This window comes from Macrotis lagotis, chromosome 3, assembly GCF_037893015.1.
Source record: "Macrotis lagotis isolate mMagLag1 chromosome 3, bilby.v1.9.chrom.fasta, whole genome shotgun sequence".
NCBI classification, from domain to species: domain Eukaryota; kingdom Metazoa; phylum Chordata; class Mammalia; order Peramelemorphia; family Peramelidae; genus Macrotis; species Macrotis lagotis.
Window position 1 is genome coordinate 70666140 of NC_133660.1, and position 26170 is coordinate 70692309.

General features: G+C 37.4%; 1 protein-coding gene across 3 annotated transcripts in view; it reads left to right on the forward strand.

Moving 5' to 3' along the window:
* Nucleotides 1-26170, forward strand: part of ENPP6 (ectonucleotide pyrophosphatase/phosphodiesterase 6) — a 170081-nt gene that overhangs the window by 97304 nt on the left and 46607 nt on the right. For all 3 annotated transcript variants that reach the window (XM_074228901.1, XM_074228899.1, XM_074228900.1), the window contains 3 exons: nt 3623-3734; nt 22452-22593; nt 24246-24425. In XM_074228901.1, the coding sequence (XP_074085002.1) occupies nt 3623-3734; nt 22452-22593; nt 24246-24425 (434 nt within the window). The remainder of the gene's footprint in view (nt 1-3622; nt 3735-22451; nt 22594-24245; nt 24426-26170) is intronic.

A 26170-nucleotide genomic window follows, 5' to 3' on the forward strand; every position in this document is an offset into this window, starting at 1 on the left:
ACTCAAAAAAAATTCTGGAGTGGCAAAATTTTCCAACTCAAGACAATTTAGAAACTTGACAGGAAAGGTCAACCACACTGGGGTCCAGTGTTGGTCATACTCTAGCAAACCAGCAGCAGGCTCTGAGAGCGACTAAATCAGCCAGGGAAATAGCAGCTTTTGGAACTCTCAGGCTACAGATGGTAAAGAAGTCAGACAACTTATCAAAAGAAGATAACAGAGCTCCCTTTAGCAGGATTCTGTTGCATTGCTCATAAGCAGATTTGAGTTGTAGTCTTGGGTTGTAATCTTGGGGTGAGGAACATCACTAGCACACCAAAGCTTGCAACCACAGGAGAATGAGGACCCATATCACAGTTCCAGGGTGGAAAAAAGAAAGTACTCATGGTTGCTGAAAGACCAGGTCATAGACTAGGAGAATAAATTAAGTTTACTCTCCTTAAATTATGCCACCTTAGGAGAATTAAAAGCTTACAGACTCCCAAAACTAGCTCTGAAAACAGCTGCACCAAAAAAAGTGAAGAAAACAATACCTTGATAAATAGGATAGGTCAAATATGCCTCTTTTGCAGAAAAATCCAATGAAGAGAATACCTTAAAAAGCAGAACTGGCCACATTGAAAAAGATCTATAAAAATTCCCTGAAGAAAAAAACTCCTTTAAAAGTAGAATTGACTACATGAAAAAGATGAAAAATTTCACTGAAGAAAATAAGTCCTTATAAATTAGAATTGGGCAAGTGGAACTAAAGACTCCATGAAACATCATGAAGCAATAAAATCAAAAGACTGAAAAAAGTAGGAAAAATGTGAAATATCTCACTAAAAAAACAACTCACATGGAAAATAGATTGAGAGAGATAATTTTAAAAGTCCCAGACTACCTGAAAAGCCATTATAAGAAAGGAGTCAAAACATCATATTTCAAAGAAAGATACCACAATATCTTAGAATAGAAAGTAAAATAGAAATTGAAAGAAACCACTAATGAAAACTCTCAGGAATATATGAGCCAAAAATGCAGAGCTTTTGGTCAAGGAGAAAATATTACAAGGAGTCAAAAAGAAATAACTCATATGGAATCACCATCAGAATAACACTTAGAATATGATATTTTGAAGGATATAGAAGCTAGGGTCTAACCAGCAAAATTGAGTATAATCCTTAAAGGGATAAAATAGATATTCAAAGAAATAGAGAACTTTCATGTGTTCTTGATGAAAAGACCAGAGCTGAGTAGAAAATTTAACCTTCAAATACAAGAGAAGCATAAAAAGGTAAGCAGGGAAGGGAAATCTTAAGAGAGCCAAAGGTTAAACTATTTTCATTCTTACATGGGAAGATGATATCTATAACTCCTAAGAAATTTATCATTATTAGGGCAGTAGCAGGAGTATATATAGAAGACATGGGTGTGAGTTTAATATGATCGAATATTTTTTTCACATGTTTTTTTGAAAAATAAAATTAAGAAATGAGAAAGAGGAATGTACTTGGAGAAGAGGAAAGGTAGAAGGAGAATGGGGTAGGTTATTTCACATCAAAGATATGAAAAGGAGCTTTTACAGGGCCTTGAACCTTACTCTAAATGAAAAAGGTTCAAAGAGGGAATAGCATATATACTCAATTGGGTATAGGAATCCATCTTATCCTACAGCATAGTAGGCAGGGAAGGGGATAAGGGAAAGTAGAAGGTGCTGCTAGAAGGAGGACAGATTAGGGGAGGTTTGAAACAAAACACTTTGGGAGATGACCAGGATGAAAGGAGAGAAAGGAGAATAGGATAAACAAAGTGAAAATAGGATGGAGTGAAAAACACAGTAATCACAACTGTGAAAAAATATTTACAGCAAATTTCTCTGATAAAAGGCCTTATTTCCTAAATATATAAAGATGAGTCAAGTTTATTAAAATAAGAACCATTCTTCAATTGATAAATGTTCAAAAGATATACACACAGTTTTCAAATAAAGTAATTTGTTATATATGTGTGTGTGTATGTGTGTGTGTGTGTGTATGTGTGTATATGTATAGCCGCATGAAAAAAATGCTCTAAATTACTGATTACAGAAGGAGGAATCATCTCATTCCTATCAGATTGGCTAATAAGGCAAAAAAAGAAAAAATGACAAATGTTGGAGAGAATGTGAGAAAATTGGAACACTAATGCACTGATGGTAGAGTAATTGATTCAACTATTGTGTAATTTGGAACAATAAACAAAGAATTATAAAACCCTTTGATTCAGAATACCACTACAATGTCTATATACTAAAAAGATTTTTTTAAAAAAGAAAGGCAACCTATAGGTACAAAAAAACTATAACAGTTTTTAATGGTGGAAAAGAATTGAAAATTGAGGGACTGTCCATTAATTGTGGAATAGCTGAACAAGTTGTGGCATATGGTTGTGATGGAATACTATTGTGCTATAAGACATGATAAACAGCATCTTTTATAACATCATTAATATGGAAATATGTTTAAAATAGTTATGCATGTATTTCTATCAGATTTCTCAGTGTCAAAGTAAGTGGGGAAGGAAAGGTAGGAGAGAGAAAAATGTGGAACTCAAGGTCTTATAAAAATGTCAATATTAAAAACTATCTTTGCATATAGTTGGAATAATAAATAACAATTTAAATTTGAAAAAACATTAACAGAATGTTCTCAGAAAATAAAACCTGGAAAGTCTTACTTGAACTACTGCAAAGTAAAATGAGTAGAACCAAGAAAACATTGTAGACAGTGACAACAATATTGTCTGACTTAGTAAATGACTTAGTTATTCTCAACAATACAGTGATCCCAGAGAATCTAAAGGATGTTTGATGAAAAATGCTATCCACCCTCAGAGAAAGAACTGATGGAGTTATCTTAGTGTAGCTCAAAGAATAATTTTATTTTACTTTCATTATTTTTCTTGGGTTTTTTGGTCTGTGTTTCCTTTTATAACCTGACAAAAATGGAAATATGTTTTGTATGACTGCACATGTATAACTTATATCAGAGTGCTTGCCTTCTCAATGAGGGGAGGGAAAGAAGGGAGGGAGAGAATCTGGAACTCAAAATTTAAAAAAACGAGAATTCTAATGGTTGGGGAAAATAAAATACTAAATAAATTTAAAAAAATAAAGAGAAGCCTGTCCTGTTAACTATAGAAACCTGCTTCCTCAATCTAATCACAGGCACCATTATTCTTGAAGATGCTGAGGTGGAAGAAGTTATTAAATGACACAAGCACAAACACACAAACACATTAGTTAGCAGGTAATAAGGTCACCTATAAAAATGACAACATTGCCAAGTAGCTTCTAAATGCTTGCTATTATCTAAAAACAAGATTATTTAGAGGAATTAATGGCAGATAAAAGAATGTAGCTCCTGTCTCATATTGGTTAATAAGGTAGAAAAGAAAAATTACAAATTTGAAATCAGCACCTCCTAATTGTAGGACAGGTGCTCAATCCACTACATCATCCACTTGCCCCCCTGTCTCTTTTTGAGAAAATTAAAGCGGTTTTCACTGTAATGATAGTCACAGCCCTTGCTAAATGTTCATACAGCTGACCCATAGAGAGTTAAAGAAAGTAATCATGCATTATCTTTTTTTTTCTTCTTAGGCTGTGAGGTTGAAATCCTTGGTGTCATACCTTTTTACTGCCTAGTATATAAAAATGTCCCAACGGATAGTGATTTCGCCAATGCAGTCAGTCATGCTCTTGACTCTTTCAAGTAAGTGCTCCCAGTTCTACACTCTACCATAGTCTGTCCTTATTTTTGGCACCTAAGATGAAACAAACTCAGTATGAGATTGAAGACTTATGTAGACAAAGAGTTGTCTAGAAGACAATTTCAAGTCACTAAATGCTAGTGATAAAAAGAAAGAACAAAAAATCCTAAATCTCTGCCCTTAAGGAGCTCACAGTTTAGTGGGAGACATGACATGGAAATAACTAGTACAAATAAAATATATTTGGGATAAATTAGAAATAATATCAGAAGGAAACCTCTAAGATTGAGGGAGATTAAGGACTGTGGAAAGACTTCTTGAAGAAGATGTGACTTTTAATGGGATTTCCTTCTTGTTTCCCTTTCAATTCCAGTGCCATCCTTCTTAAAGGGATTTCATGCCAAACTTTTTACAGATTTAATTATTCCTATTTAACCTGTATATTGCTTGTTTTGCTTATATTTGTTTGCTTATTGTGTCCACTATTAGACTGTAAGTTCCTTTAGGGCAGATACAGTCTTTTGCCTCTTTTTGTATCTCCAGTGCTAGAACAGTGCCTAGTGCATTTATAAATGTTTATGGATTAACTGATTGATTCACTTGAAGAAGCCAAGAGGCAGAGATGGTGGCTTGAAGTGATTTCCTGTAAATAAATATGAGCAAATAGATCAGATCAGAATGACCTTTGTTAGTTCATATAAGACATATAGTCAAAGTGGAGGGTCAGAAGAAAGACAGATTGACAGGGCTTCTGGCACCTGTGTATTCACCACTATATCTGGTGAAGTATAGTTTCTGGGTGGGGGGGAGGCCAGGCATTACACTAAAAGTACATTTAAAGACCACTCACTCAAGTCTTACCTTTTGGCAGTATGGATGTGACCCTGGGATCTTGATGGCTATGCCTTCCAGTAAAATAAAGGTTCTGGAAGATTCTACCAAGCTTAAAAGGTTTTAGATGGTGGCAGACCATCACTGAGTATGGCCTGGTTAAATTTTAAAAAGCTTCATTGCCAGAAGGTGAGCCATCAGATAGAGGATAATTTTGACTATAATCACTTAACACAAGATGAAATCATTAAAAGTCATGTTAGTGAGGAGAGGCTTAGCTCCCCGGCTTATTCAAACTGAGAGCCAGACAGAACCAGAAAGAGAGATGAAACTAGTGACCTTGCCAAGATCACTGACTACATATCAACCACAAGGCCACAAGCAAGAAAATCTTGACAAATTTCTATTAATAGCCACCAAATCCTAGAGAAGTCCAGGGGTTCCAAAGGATTTCTGTAACTGTCCAGTTAAGGTATGCTTCTGTCTCCTCTGGCTCAATACTTAAATACTATGTGACTCTGCAACAGAGTCACCTGTCCATTGGTAGTTTGGGAACAGATTCCTCTGGCCAGTCCAGTCCTCTGACCAATTTTTCCTCATGTCCTTCCACTGTCTTTCTAAAGACAGTAAACTCAAGAACAATCACCCACCCCTACAGTTCATATCTCTAACATACTTTTTCCAAAAACTATTGAAGGATGTAAGTGGGCATTCTGGAATGTATACAAGCAAAAAGGGTAGACTCTATATGGGCAGAGAAGAGCTGAATTGTTCTCCTCTGTCTTAAAAACCTGATGGTATGCCCTCTATCAGCTCATTATTGGAAAATCATTGAATGCTTAGAGGAAAGCCCAAGAATACCATAATTGCTCACTAAAGTTCTCTTGTTCAAATTCCCATTGTCTATGGGAAATGGGGAAGCAAACTAGAATTAAGTGCCTAGCATATGCTGGATAATATACTATTTGCTTTATGGTGAGTTTCACAACAATCCAGGAAGGTAGATGCTGTTATTATCCCCATTTTACAGTTGAGGAAACTGAAGCACACAGCTCAGTTGAGTGACTTGTTCAGGGTCAAACAGCTAGTATCTGAGGCTAGATCTTAACACAAGTCTTCCTGACTCAGAACTCTATTTGCTTTGATATCTATTCATGTTTCACTTGACAATTCTTCTTCCATACCATGATGATAGGTGATGCTATGTGGATATCATTTACCATCAGTTCTTTCAGATGATTTCTGAGCTCTTTCATCATAGATAGAGGACTCTTCTGAGATTGCTAGGCAATAAGGTAGATTTTGTGGATTGCTTTTTGACCATATTCCACATCGCACATGGCCAATGAGAAGACACTTGTCCTCCTATAACTCCCTCAACTGATCCTTCCATTCTTCATGAAGGTTCCAGGGAATAACCAACATAAGTTTTCTATGGATCTACTCCTGAGCTGGAGAAAACAGTAAGTCTTGTGAAGTCCTCTGGCATGACTTATTTTCAATGATCTTCTTTTCAGTTCTTGCATAGGACATCACCGTCTAGGTACTATATAACAGATTTCTTCTTACAGAATTTTGATCCCAGTCAATTCTAGTATTCCAGATATGCCCTTTGCCACTGGACCTCTCAAAGCCAAGGCATTCACATTCCTATTGACAACAGCCAGATGGTACTGAGGGTAAGAATACTAGGCTTTTAGTCAGGAAGACTTGAGTTCAAATTCAGCCTCAGACAATTATTAGTTATGTGACCCTGGACAAGTCACTACATCCTGTTGGCCTCTACTTTTTCATTTAAAAAATGAACTGAAAAAAGAAATAGCAAACTACTCCAGTATTTCTGCCAAGAAAACCCAAATAGGGTCAGACATGACAAACAAAAAACCTACAACCATTATCCCTGCAGACACAATATAATAGCTAGTTTAAGAATGCAAGCCCAGATATTCTGGGTCTCTCTGCTTCTCTTTATAATCTGTCTACAGTTTTACCTTAGGAAAGAACATTACACAATCATTGTTGCTCACTTCTCAGTCTCTCTAATAATTGGTACATGGCAACTTGGTAGTAAGATGGAAAGGTTTGGAATCAAGAAGACTTGAGTTTAAATCCAGCCTCAGACACTAATTAGTTGTGTGACCCTGGGCAAGTCATTTAACCCTGTTTACCTTAGTTTCTTCATCTGTAAAATGAACTGCAGCATAAAATCACACACCAAAATGGGGTCACAGAGAGTCAGCTATAACTGATTAAAAGCAAAAATCTTGGTTTGGCTCCTGCTCATTTTCTGTCAGGCAAGGCGCTATAGGTCACACAATAGTGCTTTCTGACACATCCGCCCACCAAGTTAACAATAGTTCTAGAAGCACCACTTTTGAATATTGACCCAGAAATAGACATCTATGTAAGTCTGGGAATCAGGGAAAACAGGCAGGACCATGAATCTTCTATTTTTTCTATGGGGGTTCTAAATCTGGGGTACATGAATTTTAAAATTTATATTATTGGTTGTATATATTTTATATATTTGTATAGCTGTATCTTAATACATTTCCCCTTTGTTCTATACATTTAATTTTATACAATTAAAAAACAGTAATTCTAAAAAGGGATTCATAGGTTTCATCAGACTGCCAGAATAGTCCATGACACACCAAAGGTAATGTAGGTCTTCTCTGCTGTGTAGGTCTACTCCTCATGGACAAGTTCCAAGAGATCTCAGTCAACAATGGAAGTAGAAATCTAGGGTTTAAGGCTATTTCTTCCACTTACTGATTGTGTGACCTTAGGCATGTTCCTACATCTCTCTCTGTCCCAATTTCCTCATCTATAAAATGAGGGATTATTGTAAAGAAAGAATTTGGCAAATCTTAATCCAGTCAACTGGTGGACTATTTGTATCTCTTCCCAGTCAAAGTAAACTTACTTTGTACCTGAAAATGTACTCTTTGACTCCCTTTCCCTCCCCCTCCCTCCTTCTTTATTTCCCTCTATCTCTTTATCTGTCTCATCTATCTTTCTCTTTCTCTGTCCATTTCTTATTAAGGAATGCCTCAAATTTAGTCCTACACATTAGTCTGAGGCAAACAGAGTCAGACCCCAGGACTGGATGCCACTGTCTCAACTGCCTTTATATCTGACTATTCCAGGACATACCCCTGGTTTATTCTCTTGAATCACCATCAAGTTAAAGAGGGTTACCTGCTCTCTTAGGCAAAATGGGAGCTAATTTGATTTTTATCTTTGCATACCACAACCCCCCTCCCCCATCCCCCCCCCCACAAACATACTCCAATAGAAGAGTCAGGAACAATGAAAAGAGTGCTAAATTTAGAGTCAGAGGCTCTGAGTTCAAATTCCTGCTTTGTTTAACCTAGAATAAGTCCTTTAACCTCCCTTGACCTCAGTGTCCTAAACTATAATATGAGGTTGGACTAAATGGTATCAAAGTTTCTTTCTGCCTCTCAGTCTATGCTCCTGTGACTCTTGCAAACAGTGGTTGCTTAATAAATGCTTATTGGACTGAATTGAGTGAATTTGCAGTCTCCAGATCCCAATTTGTTGCACGTATGATCATCTTCAGTAGTCTCTTGCAGCTTGCTCTGGCTCTGGCAGCCTGAGATGGCTAGTCTAATCAAGATCATGGGTGTCTGGGAATGTTTTGGTGCTGTGTTCTCTGGATCTGCTTTCCATCACTGCCACCAGGAAGTGATTGGAAGCAGCTGGCCCTGGGGTTGCTGAATGAATTCCGCCCTTGACTTCCTTCAACAGCTGTTCCCTGCAATGTTATGTCACTCTATGGGGGCACAGCCTACCTGCCTCCCACAGCTGTTCTGGCCAAACCACTGACAAAAAGAACTCTCTCCTCTTCACAAATAGGGGGAGTGATGGGGTTTGGTGGAATTGTTTCATTATTGAGGCAATTTAAGTAGTGCAGAATGTCGCAGCCTGTCAAAGAATGAGGCCTCACATCTTATTAGCCTCATTTGTCAGATAAAAAGTCCATTCAAGATGATGTCCAAGACCCTTTTTGGCTCCAAGTTTCTGGGGATCCATAAATCTATTGGAACAGCCTTGTGAGGCAGTGAATAGAGTTCTGGGACTGGAGTTGGGAAGACTCATCTTCTTGAGTTCAAATCTGACCTCAGAAATTACTAGCTGTGTGACACTGAGCAAGTTACTTCAAGCTGTGGGTCTCAGTTTCTTCATCTACAGAATGAACTGGAGAAGGAAATGGCAAACTACTCCAATATCTTTGTCAAGAAAACCCCAAATGGGGTTACAAAGAGTCAGACACAATTGAAGCAACTGAACAACAATAGAGGTCTTATCCTTCTCTCTGTATTTTAGGATGCCTGGAGGATGGACAAGGCAATATATGCCCTAGAGAGAAGGGAAATTATTATGAAAGGCAGAAGAAGTGGTTTGAATCCTGGTTTTGTCTTTTGCCACCTTGTGACCTTAGTAGTTACTGCTCCTCTGGGCCTCACTCCTCTTATTTATAAGATGTGCTAGATTAAATTATGTCTAAAGACTCTTTCAGTTCTAAATCTGTGACCTTATGTGCTCCACTGATGGCCCTGCCTATTTGTTTCCATACAGGTCCAATACCATACTGGCCCCATAAGGCAGTGTGGTGTGGTAGAAGCAGAACTGAGCGGGCAGTTAGGAGAACGGTGCTCTCATCTCAACTCTGTCCCTTTCTCAACTGGGTGATGGGGGAAGTCACTTAACTTTCTGAACTTGTATCCTAGCTTGTGTGGCTAAGACGAATAATAAGAACATACCACTAACCTCATAGGTTTATTGTAAGAATAGTGTTCATAGAAACTAGTTGTTATCACACTTACTATTTTATGCATGAGCTATGTTATTTGAGAGGCACCAAGGAGTTCTGCCTGTCAAAGCTTATTTTTTCCCTCTTGCTTACTGCAAACATATGGTGCTTGGGAAGGGAGGGGCAATACTCTTCTTTAACACAGTAATGGAGATCATTTTATCATATTAACTAGATATTATAATTGTGTAACCTTGGATGGTAATGATAATACTAACTAACTGCCAACAGCTCCAAATTGAATAAATCTAAATCTTCCTTCTGCACAATAGTCCTTCAGATATTTAAAAACAACTCTCATGCATTCCAGCCTTCTCTCTCAAGTCTTCTTTTCTCCAAGTTAAACATCCTGGCCTTCATATGACATATAATGAAGGTCCTTCTCCCAAAAAATGTGCTGATAAATGTTTAACAACCAAGTCTCAAAAAAAAGTACATAGAACACACATTTAAGTTTAATTTATGTTAGTTTTCTCCATCAATTTTTAAAGCTTAGATAGTCAATAAAATAATAAATCAAGCCTTGATTTGAAGCATTTGCCAATTTCTGAAGTATAAATGCTCACGCTAATAATGTAAAAATCAATTCTCAACAACCAGATCTAACACATCCATGTCACCATTCTGTAGCAAGTCAATGATGCCATTCATAAAATGTGAAATTCAAAACTGATCACAATTACTATATCAGGGCAACCCCAAATGCGAGCTGCCTGCATGCAGCCTGCAGGGAAATTTTATGTGGCCTGCTTTAGTAAACAAAGCCGAGCTACCAAAGAGCTCTCACTAAAATGGCAAATTAAAATATATCGTCTGTTGTTTCAATAAAAACTTTTATAGTAAGATTGGATAGCACTGCTCTAGATGTGATCAGATCAGGGCATCTTAGGACGCTATAACTTGTATCATATAACCTAAGATTTCATTGATTAAATTTCCCAGTAACATCTATCAATCACATTATTGAACCACTGCCCCCCATTGTTTTCATTTGTTCAACTTTCAAACACACACACACACACACACACACACACACACATATATGTATTATAAAATCATACATATGCTCTTGTGTGTATGACTCCTCTGCCTTATCAATCTTACCAGACTCTGTCAAAGAAGAAAATGAGGTTTGTCTGATATAACCTGACCTGACGTGAAATCCAACTGAATCTCTGGGTTCCGCATCTTCTTTCCCAGATTTTGCTCATCATTTCTTTCACATTACATTCTAGAGCATTGTCTGAACTCAGTTTCATACCAGCAAATAACTGACTTTTGAGTCATTTACTTTCCTTACAGCCTGTCAGGCTGGTACTACAGGCATTATCATGGTCATTTTACAGGTTGGTCCACTGAGATTCAGAGAGGTTAAGTGCCTTGCCTTTGGTCACACAGCATTCGAACCCAAGACCTTTTCTAATCCATCTCTTCATCGCAGATGCAACTGTCTTTCTACAAGCTCACACCAACTCTCCCACCAACCCCCCTGCCCCTCACTTGTCTTTACTGTGTACTTGTCAGACAGCCTGAACAATCAGCATTTATGAAAGAACTCCTGCTACTTGGGCTATGCAGACCATGTCTTAACAGCAGCACCAGGCTCATGGTTCCAGAATTCCTAAGAAAGCCCACTGGGCCCACGCCCCAGGCTGTCCTGGAGAAATGAGCATCAATCAGCACATTATTGGTTCAGTGGGGCTGGAGGAGAGAGGCTGTCATCATATGCTTCACTGCTGCCAGGTTTGGCTGGCTAAGCTGACTGGAAACTATCCAGGCAGTTGGCTTAAAGTCTCGTCCCAGCAGACATCCAGCTTCACAAAAGGTCTGGTCAAGGAATGATGGCGCTATGGAAATATGGGTCCTGCAAGCTGTTCTTTTGTCAAGCTCCAGAATACTGAAAAACCTATCAAAAGCTCATTCATCCAGGGGCCCAGAGCTTCAGCAGCTGCTAATGCCAATAAAAGGAAATTAAAGACTATGAAATGGTTCTTCACATGGGTCACGGGGAGCTGTCTCCTGATTTCAGATTCTTTTATCCCTCCTCTCTTCCTCCAAAGAAAGAGGAATAAGAGTCTGGGAGAGAAAGAAGACTTCTTTACCTGCTCTAGACACATAGACAAAAAAAAAGTAAAATAGGGACTGGAAAGGGAAGGAAAGAAGGGAAGGAAAAATAACAAGGAAAGGCAGGAAAAGGAGGGAAGGAAGAAAAAAGAGAGGGAGGAAAAGGGAGAAAGGAAGAGAGGAAGGAAGGGAGAGAGAACAGAAGGAAAAAATGAAAAGAAGATGGAGGGAGGAATAGAAAGGGAGGGAAGGTAGGGAGAAAGAGAGGAAGGAAAGGAGTAAGGGAGGAAGAAGGTGAGGAAGGAAGGCAAGGAAGAAAGGAAGAATGAAAAAGAGTGAAGGAAAAAGGGAGGGAATGAAGGAAAAAATTGAAGGAATGAAGAAGGGAATAAAAGAAAGAAGGAAGAAGAGAAAGAGGGACAAACTTCCTTAATCACTTCTTCCTTCTTCCAACTAGTTTTTTTCCTCCATTTTATAAAAAGAGGTTTTGTTTTTGTTTTAATACTGAAGCAACTCCTTTCTATTCCAGCATTGAATCCCTCCCTTGAAACAGAAAATATATAATCAAAACCAAATGACAAAATGGCCTCATCTGATACTGTGTATCTCAATCTGTATCCATGGTCCCTTTCCTCTCTGCTGTGGTGAGAGAAGTATTTCAACATCAGTTTTTTTTTCAAAATTGGACATTACAATCAAACAGGATTCAGTTGCCTTTGAATACTGAATATGCTTAGTTCTTCTGCTCACTTCCTTCTATATCATTTCATACAACTTTTCCCCATATTTTCTTATTTACTAATGAAGTAATAATACTCCATCAAATTCGTATATTCTACCTAGTTCAACTATTTCCCAATTTATGGACAGCCACTTTAGAAGTTTGGTTTGTTTTGCTTTGCTTTTGCTACTATCAAACATACTACTAAATATTTCATGAGATATTTTCCAAGCTTAATACTTGGGGCTTAAATGGACTTTAGAGGTCATCTAGTCCAGCTCCCTCATTTTACAGATTAAGATATTGAGGTCCCTGAGGTTGAACAACTTTAAATCCTGTTCCTCAGAGTTCAAATTTATTTTTCTTTCCACTGTCTCCTGCTGCATCTCAAGGCACTTTAAAGACCTCCTCATAGCGAAAAAGAATCAGAGAAAGGACATGATACATAGGCATAATTCTCCCTGTACAAACTTCTTTTCAAATAGAAGATCCTAGGAAACCAGACTAGAAGCACCAGAGATGCTCAGGAAAGTTAGCTCATGATGGTCACACGTGTTCCCAGCTGATCTCCAGGACCTCAAGGCTATAAATAACTAGTAACATATCTGCAGGCATTTGCACCCATCTTTCCGAATTCTGCCATGCAGTTACAAATGAGCTGAGTTGTGATATGATCCAGGTTCATGTGAAAAACACCTGGTGACTCTGACTTTGCTTAACTCTGAACAGGCTAGAGCCCCAGGCCCTTGCAAATTGCCTGGTGAGTAGAGGAACATTCAAATAGAAAAGTTAGATCAATACCACTTGAGGGCCACAGATTTCTCAGATTTGGGGGCATCTTTTAGGGGCATCTTCATTCCTGAACTTGTAACCATTGCCTGATATTGATAAGGAGCGAATTAGAAGCTTACATTAATTAATTAAATTAAATTAATTAAATATCAAAATGTCCAGAAATGACTAGGATGTATCACAGTAAAATCTCCAGAATTCTCCCAGAACTATTTTCTAGAGCTTCATCAATGACTGCGTAGTCTCATCATGAGTGATGGCCTCTGCTTGTGAAATTCAACAGTCAATAATCATTTATTAAGAGCCTATTATGTGGGCGGCTAGGTGGTGTAGTGGATAAAGCACCAGCCTTGGAGTCAGGAGTACCTGGGTTCAAATCCGGTCTCAGACACTTACTAATTACCTAGCTGTGTGGCCTTGGGCAAGCCACTTAACCCCATTTGCCTTGCAAAAAACCTAAAAAAAAAAGAGCCTATTATGTGACAAGCACTCTCCTCATACAGAGGCAAAAGACAGTTCTGATCCTCAGAGGGAAACAACAAGCAAACAAATAGGAAAAAACAAGCTATCTGCAGGGTAAAAAAGAAATAATCAAAGGAGGGAGGCACTAAAATTATGAGTACTGGAAAAAAAGATTCCTTAAAATTTGAAATTTTATTTGGGATTTAAGGGAAGTTTCCATTTGTATCAATGTATGGTAACACCAGACTGGACTTTTTCCATATTCAGCCATGAACTCAAGTGTAATAAGCCAAAAAATAAAAGACAGGCTGTGATTAGATGATTTCTAAGACACCCCCCCCCAGTTCTAATATCATAGAATAGATGAGTGGAAAGGACTCCAGAGTCAGTTGATCCAACTGACATATGTGAATAACCCAAGTGATCATCCAGTCCAGTTTTAATGACCAACAATGAAAGAATATCCAATACTTTTCCAGACATTACATTACAATCCTGAGAAATTTGGGTTGAAGTGACTTATCCTAGGGTCACTCAACTAGTAAGTTGTCTGTGTTTGGATTTGAACTCAGATCCTCCTGACTCCAGGATTGGTACTCTAGCCACAGTGCTACTTAGATGCCCTAAGTTTGTTGTTTGTCATTATTATTGTTGTTGTTAATATAACCTGTTAATGCAGTTCTATTTATTTGCTATTGTACCATTCTCATTCTGAAGGTATCTTAAGGGCTATATTTTGTTCAATTAGATTATCTGGCATTGGTATTGATAAGTATTGATAGGTATTGATAATTACAGCTTATGTTTTGGGTTTGCAAAATATTTTTCATATATTCTTTCATTTGAACCTCATACTAACCCTTGAAGTTGAGCACTAATATTTTCTCCTTTCTACAGATGGGGAAACTGGGACTAAGAGGTTAAATAACTGATATAGTCACATAACTATTAAATTTCTAAATCTGGATTTGAACTCAAGTCTTTCTTATTCCAAGCTTGGGGCTCTTTGGGTATACTAGAAAGTTTTTTTTTACATAGAATCTAACTCTATCTATCTATCTGTCTGTCTGCCTGTCTGTCTGTCTATCCATCCATCTATCAATTCATCCATCCATCCATTCATCTATGTATCCATCTATATAACTACAGAGTCTAAATCTATATTTAATATATTTATATATAGTCTATTTGTAACTATATATAAAACTTCCTTCTGTTACTCCTACTCTGTCCTCAGAATACAAATGTTCCTGGGACTAATATATTGTGAAGCTTTAAATTTTCACTTACCTGATAAATGACTGAGGTATAAGGATCAAGGGAACAATGTCAAGGAAATTTTGCTTCTTTGTAACCAATTTCAATATGGCAAAGGAAAGTCTCTGTTTCAAAGGTATCGGCATGGTGGGCTGTCTAAACAAACCCTTCACTTTATAAATGAGAAACCTGATGTCTAATAAGTGATATGAACAAGGTCTTATGGGGAGTAAGGGACAAAGATATTCAGAAAGTTTGCTACTGTGTCAGGAAATCTCATAGAGGAGACATGCTGAATGGTTTATACCATATAATCATTAACTTATGGGATTCTATAATCACTTGATCTCAGTTCTCTAGAGACTCAGAAAGAGAATTAACAATGAATAAAAATAATATCATCTGTGAGCAGCACCCAAATAATGTCTATTGCAGTTTGTTGATGAGGATGGAGTAATGTTTGTTAGAGATAGGCCACATAGTTTTCATTTTATGTCATGATGAAGTTTACTTAAGTGGAAACTAGTGTTTCAGAGCATCATAGATTTAGAGCTGGAAAGGACTTTTGAGGTCATCTACCACTATGAAAAAACTGGGACCCAGAGAAAGGAAATTATTTAACCAAGGTCACATAGGTAGTATCTGGCAAAACTAGGATTTGAACCCTCTGATTTTTGAAATCAAGTGCTCTTTCCACCATACTCTGATCTATCCCCCATATTTACCTATCCCCTGGAATATCCCAGAACATGAGTTAAAACAGCATGTCACTAAAGAGTGTGTCCTAGTGACATTTTTAGATATCGTAATAATCATATGTTTCACATGTATACAATGCTTTCCTCTCAAAATCCTGGATTCAAATCCTACTTCTGAAAAAATAACTACCTATGTCACCTAGGGTGACCTCCCGAGGCCTCAGTTTTCTTATTTGTAAAATGTAGGAGTTGGATTAGATATTCTCTAAGGTAGTCCCATTTCTAGCTCTGTGATCTTCTGAGACCTATGCTATAGTATTTTTCCATATATAGTTAAGTAAACTGAGATGCAGAGAAACTACGTGACTTATGGAAAATATTAGTGAGAAATTTCTGAATTTACTATCCAGTAAATTGTAACTTCTGACCATTTGCAGGAATGCATGTTCCTTATACAAAGAACAGGATGTAGTAAATATAGGTATTCCATCTAAAGATCTGGTGATCCTCATCCTGACCTACACTTACAATGATGAGTCAGGTCTCCCAGCACAAAGCTATATTTCCTATTCTGGGTTCTAGGACTTTCTCTAGGACTGGTGCTCAGGTTTCCATTTTAGTGTGTTTTTCTTAATATCAGTCAACAGTTATGCTTAGGATCTCCCTTATATCATAGATAGCCTCCGTTATTTAGTGTCCCATTATCATTTAACCCATTAACTTTAGTCAGATTTATGAAAGTATATTTACTGGAAAAATATAAAAACTGAAGTTTCAAAATATTTTCTCCTAACATCGCAGAGTATATTCTCCCCTAATCTCATTCCCTGGGAAGAGTTGACTCAAATCTACAGCAATTTCTACAAAGCATCACAATTATTCCTTCTATATCATAACTTTGACATATGCAAGTTGGCATAAGAAATTAGATGAGAATGTTTTTGGGGGGAGAGGGAGTTTGTGGTAGTTACAAACAATACATGAAGACAGTAGATAACACAGAAAAAGTTTAGAAATACATAAATATATGTTTAATATTATATAATATCAACATGTTTTATATTTTAATATATTAATAATTTATATTTATGATGGGAGGGTGAAAAATTTTACATGGGCTTTTTAAATTGCAAGGGTACTACACCCCTGATACCTATGATATGAAAGGGCTACCACTATGTTCACTTAATGGGTTCACTTCTGGATGTAGCAAAACCAATAGATGAATACTTTCTTGAAGGATCTGATAAGTTGGTTTCAGGGTGAGTTCACTGCTGGATTGGTTCTCACTAGCTGTGCTGGTGAACCATAACCTCCTGGACCTTTGGTTGACCCTATTTCCTGACCTATTGACAATGCTAAGTTGTAGACCTGTCTTCTCCACTTCATCTAAGACAGGGAAAAAATAGACAAAACAAAGATGGAAGAACCAACAAGGCAACATTCATAGGCAACATAGCAGTGCCTTGATTGGAAAATAAAGGCATAAAGCCTCTATCCCCACTAGAGAGTTTCCTCTAGCCCTTGTCTTCTCATTCAAACAAGGCTTGTTAAGTGCCTGCTCTGCAAGTAACTGAAATAGGTGATATATAGGTGGGAGATACTCTGAAGCTCATGTGGGAATTATATCATTAGCAAAATGCATTCACTGCACATGCTTCTACTCACAGGGCTCCTTGGACATTCTCTTCCCAGCCCACTTTACATATTTAAAATTTGAAAAGAGAAGGTAACTCAACTGAACTCTTGCTTTTATGACCTTTGCTTTATATATGACCTTGGGCAAGTCATTTACCCTTTCTTGGTTTGAGTTTCCTCTTCTGATAAAGTGGGGAGGGGAGAATTTTGTGATCTTTTCTAGCTTTAAATCCACTGATCCTTATTTCACATGTAACTTTTCCCAGGGTGGGTTCCTAAAAGAACAGGAAATTTGTTTATTGCCAAAGAATTTTAAATGTCCTAAAATCAATGTATAATGTTGGTAGTTGTGAAATGAATCATTTAGCTATCAAGTTATTTTGCTCCTTACCCATTCCACCCCTCACCTAATTCTTCTTCCTCTATTAGCTTCTCATGTAGAGCAGTCCTTGAGCCTTGGAACCCCCTCCTCTTCATGGGATGCTGTGGTAGCCTCTACAACATGAAAAGATATAATCCCTCCTTATTTTCATTTCTTACCTATGTTCATTTGGAAATACAAAATCTTTAGTTTTTCTAAGGAAATACTTTTCAAATCACAACCCCTAAGGTCTGAGAATAGAAGATTACTTAATTTTTTTTCAGGCTCCACCTCTGAACTCTCCTCTCCAAAGAAAACAGTCCTATATGTTTATTTATAGAGTGATTGTTCACAATTACTCAAAGAGAGGAAAAGAATGATTCAAATGCAAAGTCAAAGTTAGACTTTGTATGAAATCAGGGTGAATGGAAGAGTTTGATATTTCTGCTCCCTTTCCCTATCTTCCCTAGTCCAGGGTCATTTCCAAGCTACCTTCATCTACCATGACTCAAAAAAAAAGTTAGATATTAGCCTCATCTTCTGGAGTTCAAATCTGAGCTAAGACACTTATTAGCTGTGTGACCCTGGCAAGTCTCTTAAGCCAGTTTGCCTCAGTCTCAAAATGAGCTGGAGAAGGAAATGACAATCTACTCCAATATCTTTGCCAAAATAATACCAAATGGGGTCATAAAGAGTTGGATATGAATAACCAACAACAATATATTTGTATAAGTATTTGTAATCTTCCCTGATGAAATGGGAGCTCCTTGAAAGCAAGGTTTAAGAGTTGGGTTTTTGCCGGAGTTTTTGATATCCCCAGAGGCTACCACAATTTCAACTGTATTTTTAAGTGCATATATTGGAGATACAAAGAAAGACAAAAGACAGTCCCTTCTTTCAGGGAGCTTACAGTCTGATAGGGGCAACAACATGAAAACAGCAGTGTACAAATAAGATGTGTGCATGTGTATAATAAACTGGAGATAAACAATTGAGGGAAGGCATTAAAATAAAAGGAAATCAGGAAGAAGGCAGGATTTTGGCAGGGCCTTGATGGAAGTCAGGGAAACTGGAAGGCAGAAATGAGGAAGAAGAACGTTCCAAGTATGTGGGGCAGCCAGGAAAATGTCTTGTTTGAAGAACAGCTTGACCAGTGCTTGCTAGACATTAAAAGCTTAATAAGTGCTTGATGATTAATATGAACATTTTCTCTCTTGCTAGAATGTAAAGCTCTAAGAAAACAGAGACTACTATCTTTGGATTCCTGGATGCCTCAAATAGTCCCTGGCACAGAGCAGAAATTTAAATGCTGGTTGATTAATCATTAATTAATTGATTAACTAGGCGGATTCTATCAATCAGACTAATGATAAATAAACTTTCACTTTAGACACAACTTCCATGGAACCATGGGGAAAAACTTTTGCAAATTATTTCATAGATGCCTATTATTGGAGGCACCAAACAGCATATTTCAACACTTCAAGAACACACAGTTTTGTCAGAGTGGATGCTGCCCACTAATGAGGATCAAAATTCCTCCTTATCTAAGCAGACATTTTAATGAGTTGTTGTGGTTAAAGAATTCATGATGTGTTGACTAGTCTTTTGGTGGCAAATCTCTTTGCTTTGTCATTCTCACATAATTACCCTTACTACTTATTCCCAGATACTTTATTCAAAGAACCTCCAGCTTGTAGACTCTCTCAAAGCTTGTATATAACCAGAATAACTTTCAAGAACCTAGGTTTGCTTCGATGTCATGAGGAGTCCTCAGAAGACTGTGACAAAACCTATAAGCCTAATTTTCTTTCACTTTTAAGAGTGTTATTGAGCCTTTCTGTTTTTACATCAAATTTATTTCCAGATAGTTATTTGTTTTATCACCAAATGAATTTTCCTTTGTAACAAGGGAAAACAGTTAAGCAAAATCAACTCACATAACAGCTTTCTCATAGTAAATGCAGCATGGTCTTCCTCCTCTAAAGCCGGGGGGGGGGATTTGGCTTCTCCAGGGCTACCTTCAGTCATTTCAATTCCCCAATATTCAGCTTGTCTATCCTTCTTTAAATACTTCTAAATTACCATAACTAAGGTCCCAAAAGAAAGAGAATTTCCTTGTAAAGGTCAGAGGGACCTTAGGCATGCAATATTACCTATAATGTTCCATATTTTGAGTTTCTATACATTGAATTATTTTTTTCTTCTTAATTAAAAAGGATGGCCTTTTAGATTGGGGAGTGGGGGTAGGACTATAGCAGGGAATATGTGATGTGAAAAACAATGGATATCAACAGCAAGTTTTTTTTAATGTTCTCATTCCTTTCATCTACAATAATGTAATAATTAATGTATATTGTTACTGGTTACTTTGTATCAATTCATCCAAGTTTTTCCTTATTTTTATGAATTTCTTATGCTCACTTCCATAAACTTGCTTTACTATATATGGATGTACACGCATACATTCCCATTAAATATCCAAGCTCCTCCAAAAGAATAGTATTAAAACTCCTTACTAAAGAATAACTCCCAGTACAATAACTCATTGTCTTTTCCAAATCCTACCTTTCTTTATCTTTGTATATGGAGGTGGTTAAATGCTTATTGAGCTCACTTAATCTCTGTAGACCTCAATGTCCTCTTCTATAAAATGAATGGGTCAAACTAGATGACCCCTGAACTCACCTTCAGCTCTAAATCTATGACTCAATAATTAAGAAATTTGGCTGTATTTGGGACTTTTTTTTCCTTTCTGATGCACAAATGAGAAATTTGAAATCGGGGCAGTCAATCCTGGGGAATCTAAGATGTCTCATTCCCATAAAGGGGGTTTCTTTATGATCCCTTAAGGAAGAATATTTGGTGGGGAGGAAAAAGACCAGGATATTTTTGTTTTATCTTCATGTTTTATTCCAGAAGGCAGGACAAATAAAAAGTGGTGAAGGAGTAAGGAGAACAAAGGGTGAAAAGGGATGATAAAAAAAAGACTTGAGGAGCTGTCAACAGGCAGGATGGGAGCAGGAATCTGAATCTGACTGGGCTAAGGACAGAGAAGCAGGGAGTGTCTTAGAGCAGAAGAAATAAGAAATAGAGGCAGACTGGTACAGAAATTTCTAGAGAGGTTGTTGAAAATCCCAGGAATACCATACTGTGTCCCATGCTTTGTCTTCTAGTTGTAACCTTTCATGGGAAAAACTGCAAATAGCTCTTGGGGGAAATGGCTAAAGTGAGGAGACCCTCTCTTTACTCCTTTTTTTCTTTAGCTTCTGGGTTTATACAGTCAAGAGTTGGAAAACCTTGTAGCAGCCCTGATATTGCTTGTCTGAGCATTCCAGTACAAGTGGGAGCCCCAAATGGATCTGCCCAGCTTAGCTCAGCCCTTACCTCCACTAAATACTTGGGAGTTACTTACCAGACCATACAGATTTGCTGGCCTAGCACTTGGCCAGTGGGAACCAACAGAAAGCAAAGTGTCTGAGTTTATTCCATATATTCATTTCCAGTTCATTCTGCAGATAATTCAAGGTACTGGAGAAAACATCTTGAGAGAAGCCAACCCATGCAGAGATCCTACCTTTCATCCCCATTTAAAGTCCAGGAATGAAGAAACAGTAGCTAATTAGAAGTGGCTGCTTGGGTGGATTTCAGAAAAACCTAGAAAGACTTACATGAATTGATGCTGAGGGAAGTAAACAGAACCAGAAGAACATTGTGTACTCTAAAAGCAGCAATGTGATGATCAATATGATAGACTTAGCTCTTCTTGGGAAGAGAGTGATGGAAAATACTCTACAATCCAGAGGAAGAAAATGAAATTTGAACGCAGAGCAAAGCATACTATTTTTGATTTTTTTAAAAAAAAATAGGTTTTCTTTCTCATGTTTCTTCCTTTTGTTCTGATTCTTCTTTCCTACCTTTACTAATATAGAAACATATGTAACATAATTGTGCATATATATCAGATTGCTTGTTATCTTAGGATAGGGAGTGGGAAAGGTGTGAGGAAGAAAACTATAAAAATGAATGTTGAAAAACTATCTTTATAATTGGGTAAATAAAAATTTTAAAAAGAAACCATTCTTTTAAAAAAGTGACTACTTGCATATTGAGATTTTTCTGGACTGCAACGATCTAGTATCACAGTTTTTGAGCTAGAAAAGCTTTAGAAACTCCTAGTCCATTCCCCTCAATTAGAGTTTACCCCCTCATTTAGAATTCATAGGATCCTGGAATCTTACATTTAGATTAGAAAGGGAGTTCAGAAGCCATCTACCCTAATCCCTTTATTTATAATGGAGGAAAGTGATGCCTAGGAGATAACTCTAAGGGAAGTGAACTGGATAAAGAACTAGACCATGGGGCAGTTAGCTGGTGCAGTGAATAGAGAACACCAGCTCTGGAGTCAGGAGGACCTTAGTTCAAATATGACCTCAGGCACTTCATAATTGCCTGTGTGACCTTGGACAAGTTACTTAACCCGATTGCCTTTCCAAAAAAAAAAAAAAGCTCTAAAAGAACTAGACCTTGAGTCAGGAAGGCAGAGATTGGGGAAGTGAGAGTAAGTAAAAAGTAAGCATTTATTAAGTACCTCCTATATGCTCAGTACTTTACTTTAGTATGCTGAGTCATGATTGAAGTTATCATTTTTAACCTTATCCTTCAGAATATATTCTAGAAATGTTTACTTTAAAAATAGCTGTGATTTCCTGCTTTTCAGCAACTTTCTCCCTTCTTCAATACAGATCTCAGCTACTAATTCCTTGGGAGATAGTTTCATAAATTGTTGTGACCCACCAGTCTGGACCCGAGCCATAACAGCTAGTTGGACAATTCTCCTCTGATGTTAGTTTGCCACTGGGTCCATATTTTCATATGGTAAACTGTGCCATAGACTATGGTCCACTGGCTTAGTCAGCAAGGACTCAGAATGCCCTTAAGATAAGGCATCCAAAAACTTGAATGGATATTTAAAGCCCTTGTCCACCCTCAAGAAATAAATGATAAAATAATTGAATACAGAAGGGCTTCACCTTTCTCTTTCTGTTGCAACTCCAGGAATGGCAAGATAGATCTGGCTGCTATCTATTATGAACGCATTGATGTAGAAGGACATCATTATGGTCCTTCATCGACTCAGAGGAAAAATGCCCTTAGAGCTGTGGATACCATTCTCCAACATATGCTCAAGTGGATCCAGGTGACCTAAAACAAAGAAAAATGTGTGTCAGCTGTCCATCTTTCTTTCTCCTTACTCTTTTTTTGTCTTCTTGACTGTCCCATTACTTCAACAGTCTCTCTCTTTATTAGCTCCCTGTATGGTAAGTGTTAAAGCAACAAAAGCCAGTGTGTGCATGCTAGTGGGTTGCATGCTATAGCTCAACAGGACTTTTGAAAGTTTTCTTTCCTTCATTCAAAGGATGAACATCCAGGAAGCAAAGGCTGTTGATATCCAGTCATGACCCTAATATTTATATGAGCCTTAGCTACATAATTCTAAGACTTCACCAAGAGACCTGATTCAGGACTTATGGGCAACCCAGTTGATCTAGTGTGGTAGGAAGCTCACAGGACTGGGAGTCAGTTGCCATGACTTGCCCAACTCTTATCATTCACTAGCTAGGTGACCTTAGAGCAACCCCCTTAAAAACTCTACTTCTGTCTCATTTCTTCAACTATAAATCTGAGATGATGATTGTTGCATATCCTGCTTCAAGATTTGTTGAGATATGCTACTTTGATAAGAGATATTTCAAAGTTTTTTGAAAAGAAAAAATCATGAAACCAGGACTATTTAAATCAATCAATAAATAAGCACTAATTAAATAACTTCTATTTATTAAGCATAGTACTGAGTGCTAGGGATATTTGGGGGGAAAGGGCAAAAGACAGTTTCCAGGGGGCAGCTAGTTGGTGCAGTGGATAGAGCACCGGCCCTGGAGTCGGGAGTACATGAGTTCAAATCCGGCCTCAGACACTTAATAATTACCTAGCTGTGTGGCCTTGGGCAAGCCACTTGACCCCATTGCCTTGCCAAAAAAAAAAAAAGACAGTTTCCAGGCTCACAGTCTAATGAGGGAGACAAACATGTAATATATAATTATATGAAATTAATGTATATTAATATGATATATAATATAATGATATAAGCATATATTAAATATAATAAAAAGATAGGATAATAATATAAATGTATAAATACATGCATATACATTTATATGATAAATAGGAGATAATCACTCTAGGGAAGGCACTAGCAATTAGGAGAATCAGGAATAGCATCTCAAACTTTTTAGTCTAAAGACCGTTTTATAACTCTTTTGTTTCCCAGTTTACCACATAGAGGTTTTATTTATTCCTTAAATTCTTAAATAGTCTATTTTTTCCAATTTCATGTAAAAATTTTTAACATTTGTTTTGTAAAATATTGATTCCAAATTTTTTTATTTCTTTTGTTTTTGGCAAGGCAAATGGGGCTAAGTGTCTTGCCCAAGGCCACACAGCTAGGTAATTATTAACTGTCTGAGACCGGATTTGAACCCAGGTACTCCCGACTCCAGGGCCGGTGCTTTATCCACTGCACCACCTAGCCGCCCCTCAAATTTTTTAATTTCAACCTTCCTTCCACTCCCCCCTCATAGAAAAGACAAGGAATTTTATATAGGTTATACATGTGTAGTCATGTAAAATACAATTCCATATTTGTTATATTTATTTTATTCTCTTAAACATTCTGGAGGGCTACAAAGAGATTTCATATGGGTTATAGCTAACAATATTTACCATTTTAAAAATTAAAATATCTTAGTATTACTCTTCTGATTATAACCATTGTCTCCATCAATTCAACAGGAGAGGGGGCTTCAAGATGCCATAAATGTCATTCTCTTCTCTGATCATGGAATGACCGATATTTTCTGGATGGACAAAGTGATTGAACTGAAGAAACACATTAACCTCAGTGATCTGCTACAAATGAAGGACCGGGGTCCTGTTGTGAGCCTTTGGCCAGTACCGAGAAAACATTCAGAGGCAAGAAGTATTATATTGGTGGTAGGGGAGTAGAGGGGTTCTCTTTTACTACTTTAATCATTTCTGATAGCAAAGTATTTGTAAGCAGGGGGATATAGATGGGTTATGTTCTAGGTATTAGCCTTTAAGTTGCATCAGTATCTGAAGATAGAAGAAGAGGCATTAAAGTTATTTTCATGCTTTATTCAGTACTGGTGTATAATAGCCAAACCAGCCTATTGGGGGGGGGCAGGTACAGAAAGACAGTCTTTATAGAAAATCAGAATATTCTGCCTAGAGAAGAAAAGAATGGGCAAGGTATGAAGGGGATGTATTTTCAAGTAGGTGAATTCAATGAAATAAAAGACAGATTAGACTTGTTTGATTTGGAACCAGAGAAGGCAGAACCAGAAGCAATGGGATAGAAGATGGAAGGAGGTAAATTTTGATTTAATATCAAGAAAAACTCTCTAATGATTAGAGCTGTCCAGAAGTGAAGTAGCCTGTTTTGGGAGGTGATACTGAGGGAGTCTAGGTGACTACTTGTCTAGGATATTGTAGAAGGGATTCTTGTTCAGGTATGAATAAAACCAAATAACCTTTTTGAATTTTGAGATTCTATGATTCTGTGGGCTAGACTATTCAAGTATGACACAAAAGTTGCCTCTTGAAGGAATTGCATTCTAAAATTTTGTAATATTCTGCTTTTCATTAATCCACTTATTTTAACTGGTATTAAAGAATGGACTTACATAGCTGACTGATTTTATGTCACTAGTTGAATAATCCCCAATCACTCCAGTCCACCAACCAGAGAAAGGCATTTTAGGATTTTGTGATCTCTTTAGGAAAGTGGTATAAAGGATGTCACAGGAGGAACTTTGCTGTTCACCTGGCACCCAATTCTCACCTGTGGCTTCAAGAAGTTGTAGCATTCACAGCAGCCACACTCCAGTAAACTATCTCAGGAAACAGGTTAAACCAGATAAAGTGGTAACCACCTGGCATCAAAACTGTTGGTGAGTTAGGGGGATGTTTGCCTTATACAAGTGAAAACTTCCCTGGGCAGAACAGTCAGATGAGAACAATTTGTTTCAATGGCCATAAAGACTGAGGAGTGCTTAGAGTTTGGTCAGACATCAAAGACACCAAGATCATCCACTGTATCCCAGGGTTATTGACAGTCATCTTGACTTTTGTCCTACCACTGAACTTCCATGACTCATGAAGAGTGAGGCTGATGACTTTGTGTCTCACTTGAATTCATAAGCATCATCCATGATGTTATCGGTACTCTTCAACACTAAGGATGAACATCAAAATATAGAAAAAATAGGCCTCTACTGCAATGAGACAAAATAATAACTGATGGACATATTTGCTCCATAAGGTTACATGTCTTGTTGAAAGAATGGAAGGAAGGCAGATTTATGGGTCAACAGAAATAGGGGTCACATAGGTGGAGGAAGGAAGTCCATTTATGTAATCCCAGATTCACTGGATTATTGGAGGGACCCATTCATAAATGAACCAGTGTACCATTGACTTCCTCCCATGAGTCTTATGCACTTGCTTATGCACTGCATTTGCCAGTCAGGGGACATTTCCATATGTAGAAAACAGAAGGGTTAATCATTGTAGCCACCTCAACACATTATATAAATGCTCTTCCTCCTCATTATTATTACTATCATCATCATCATCATCAGCTTGTCTTCCAGAACATTCTTTCTAGTTATTTTTAAACCAAATGGTACCAGCCAAAA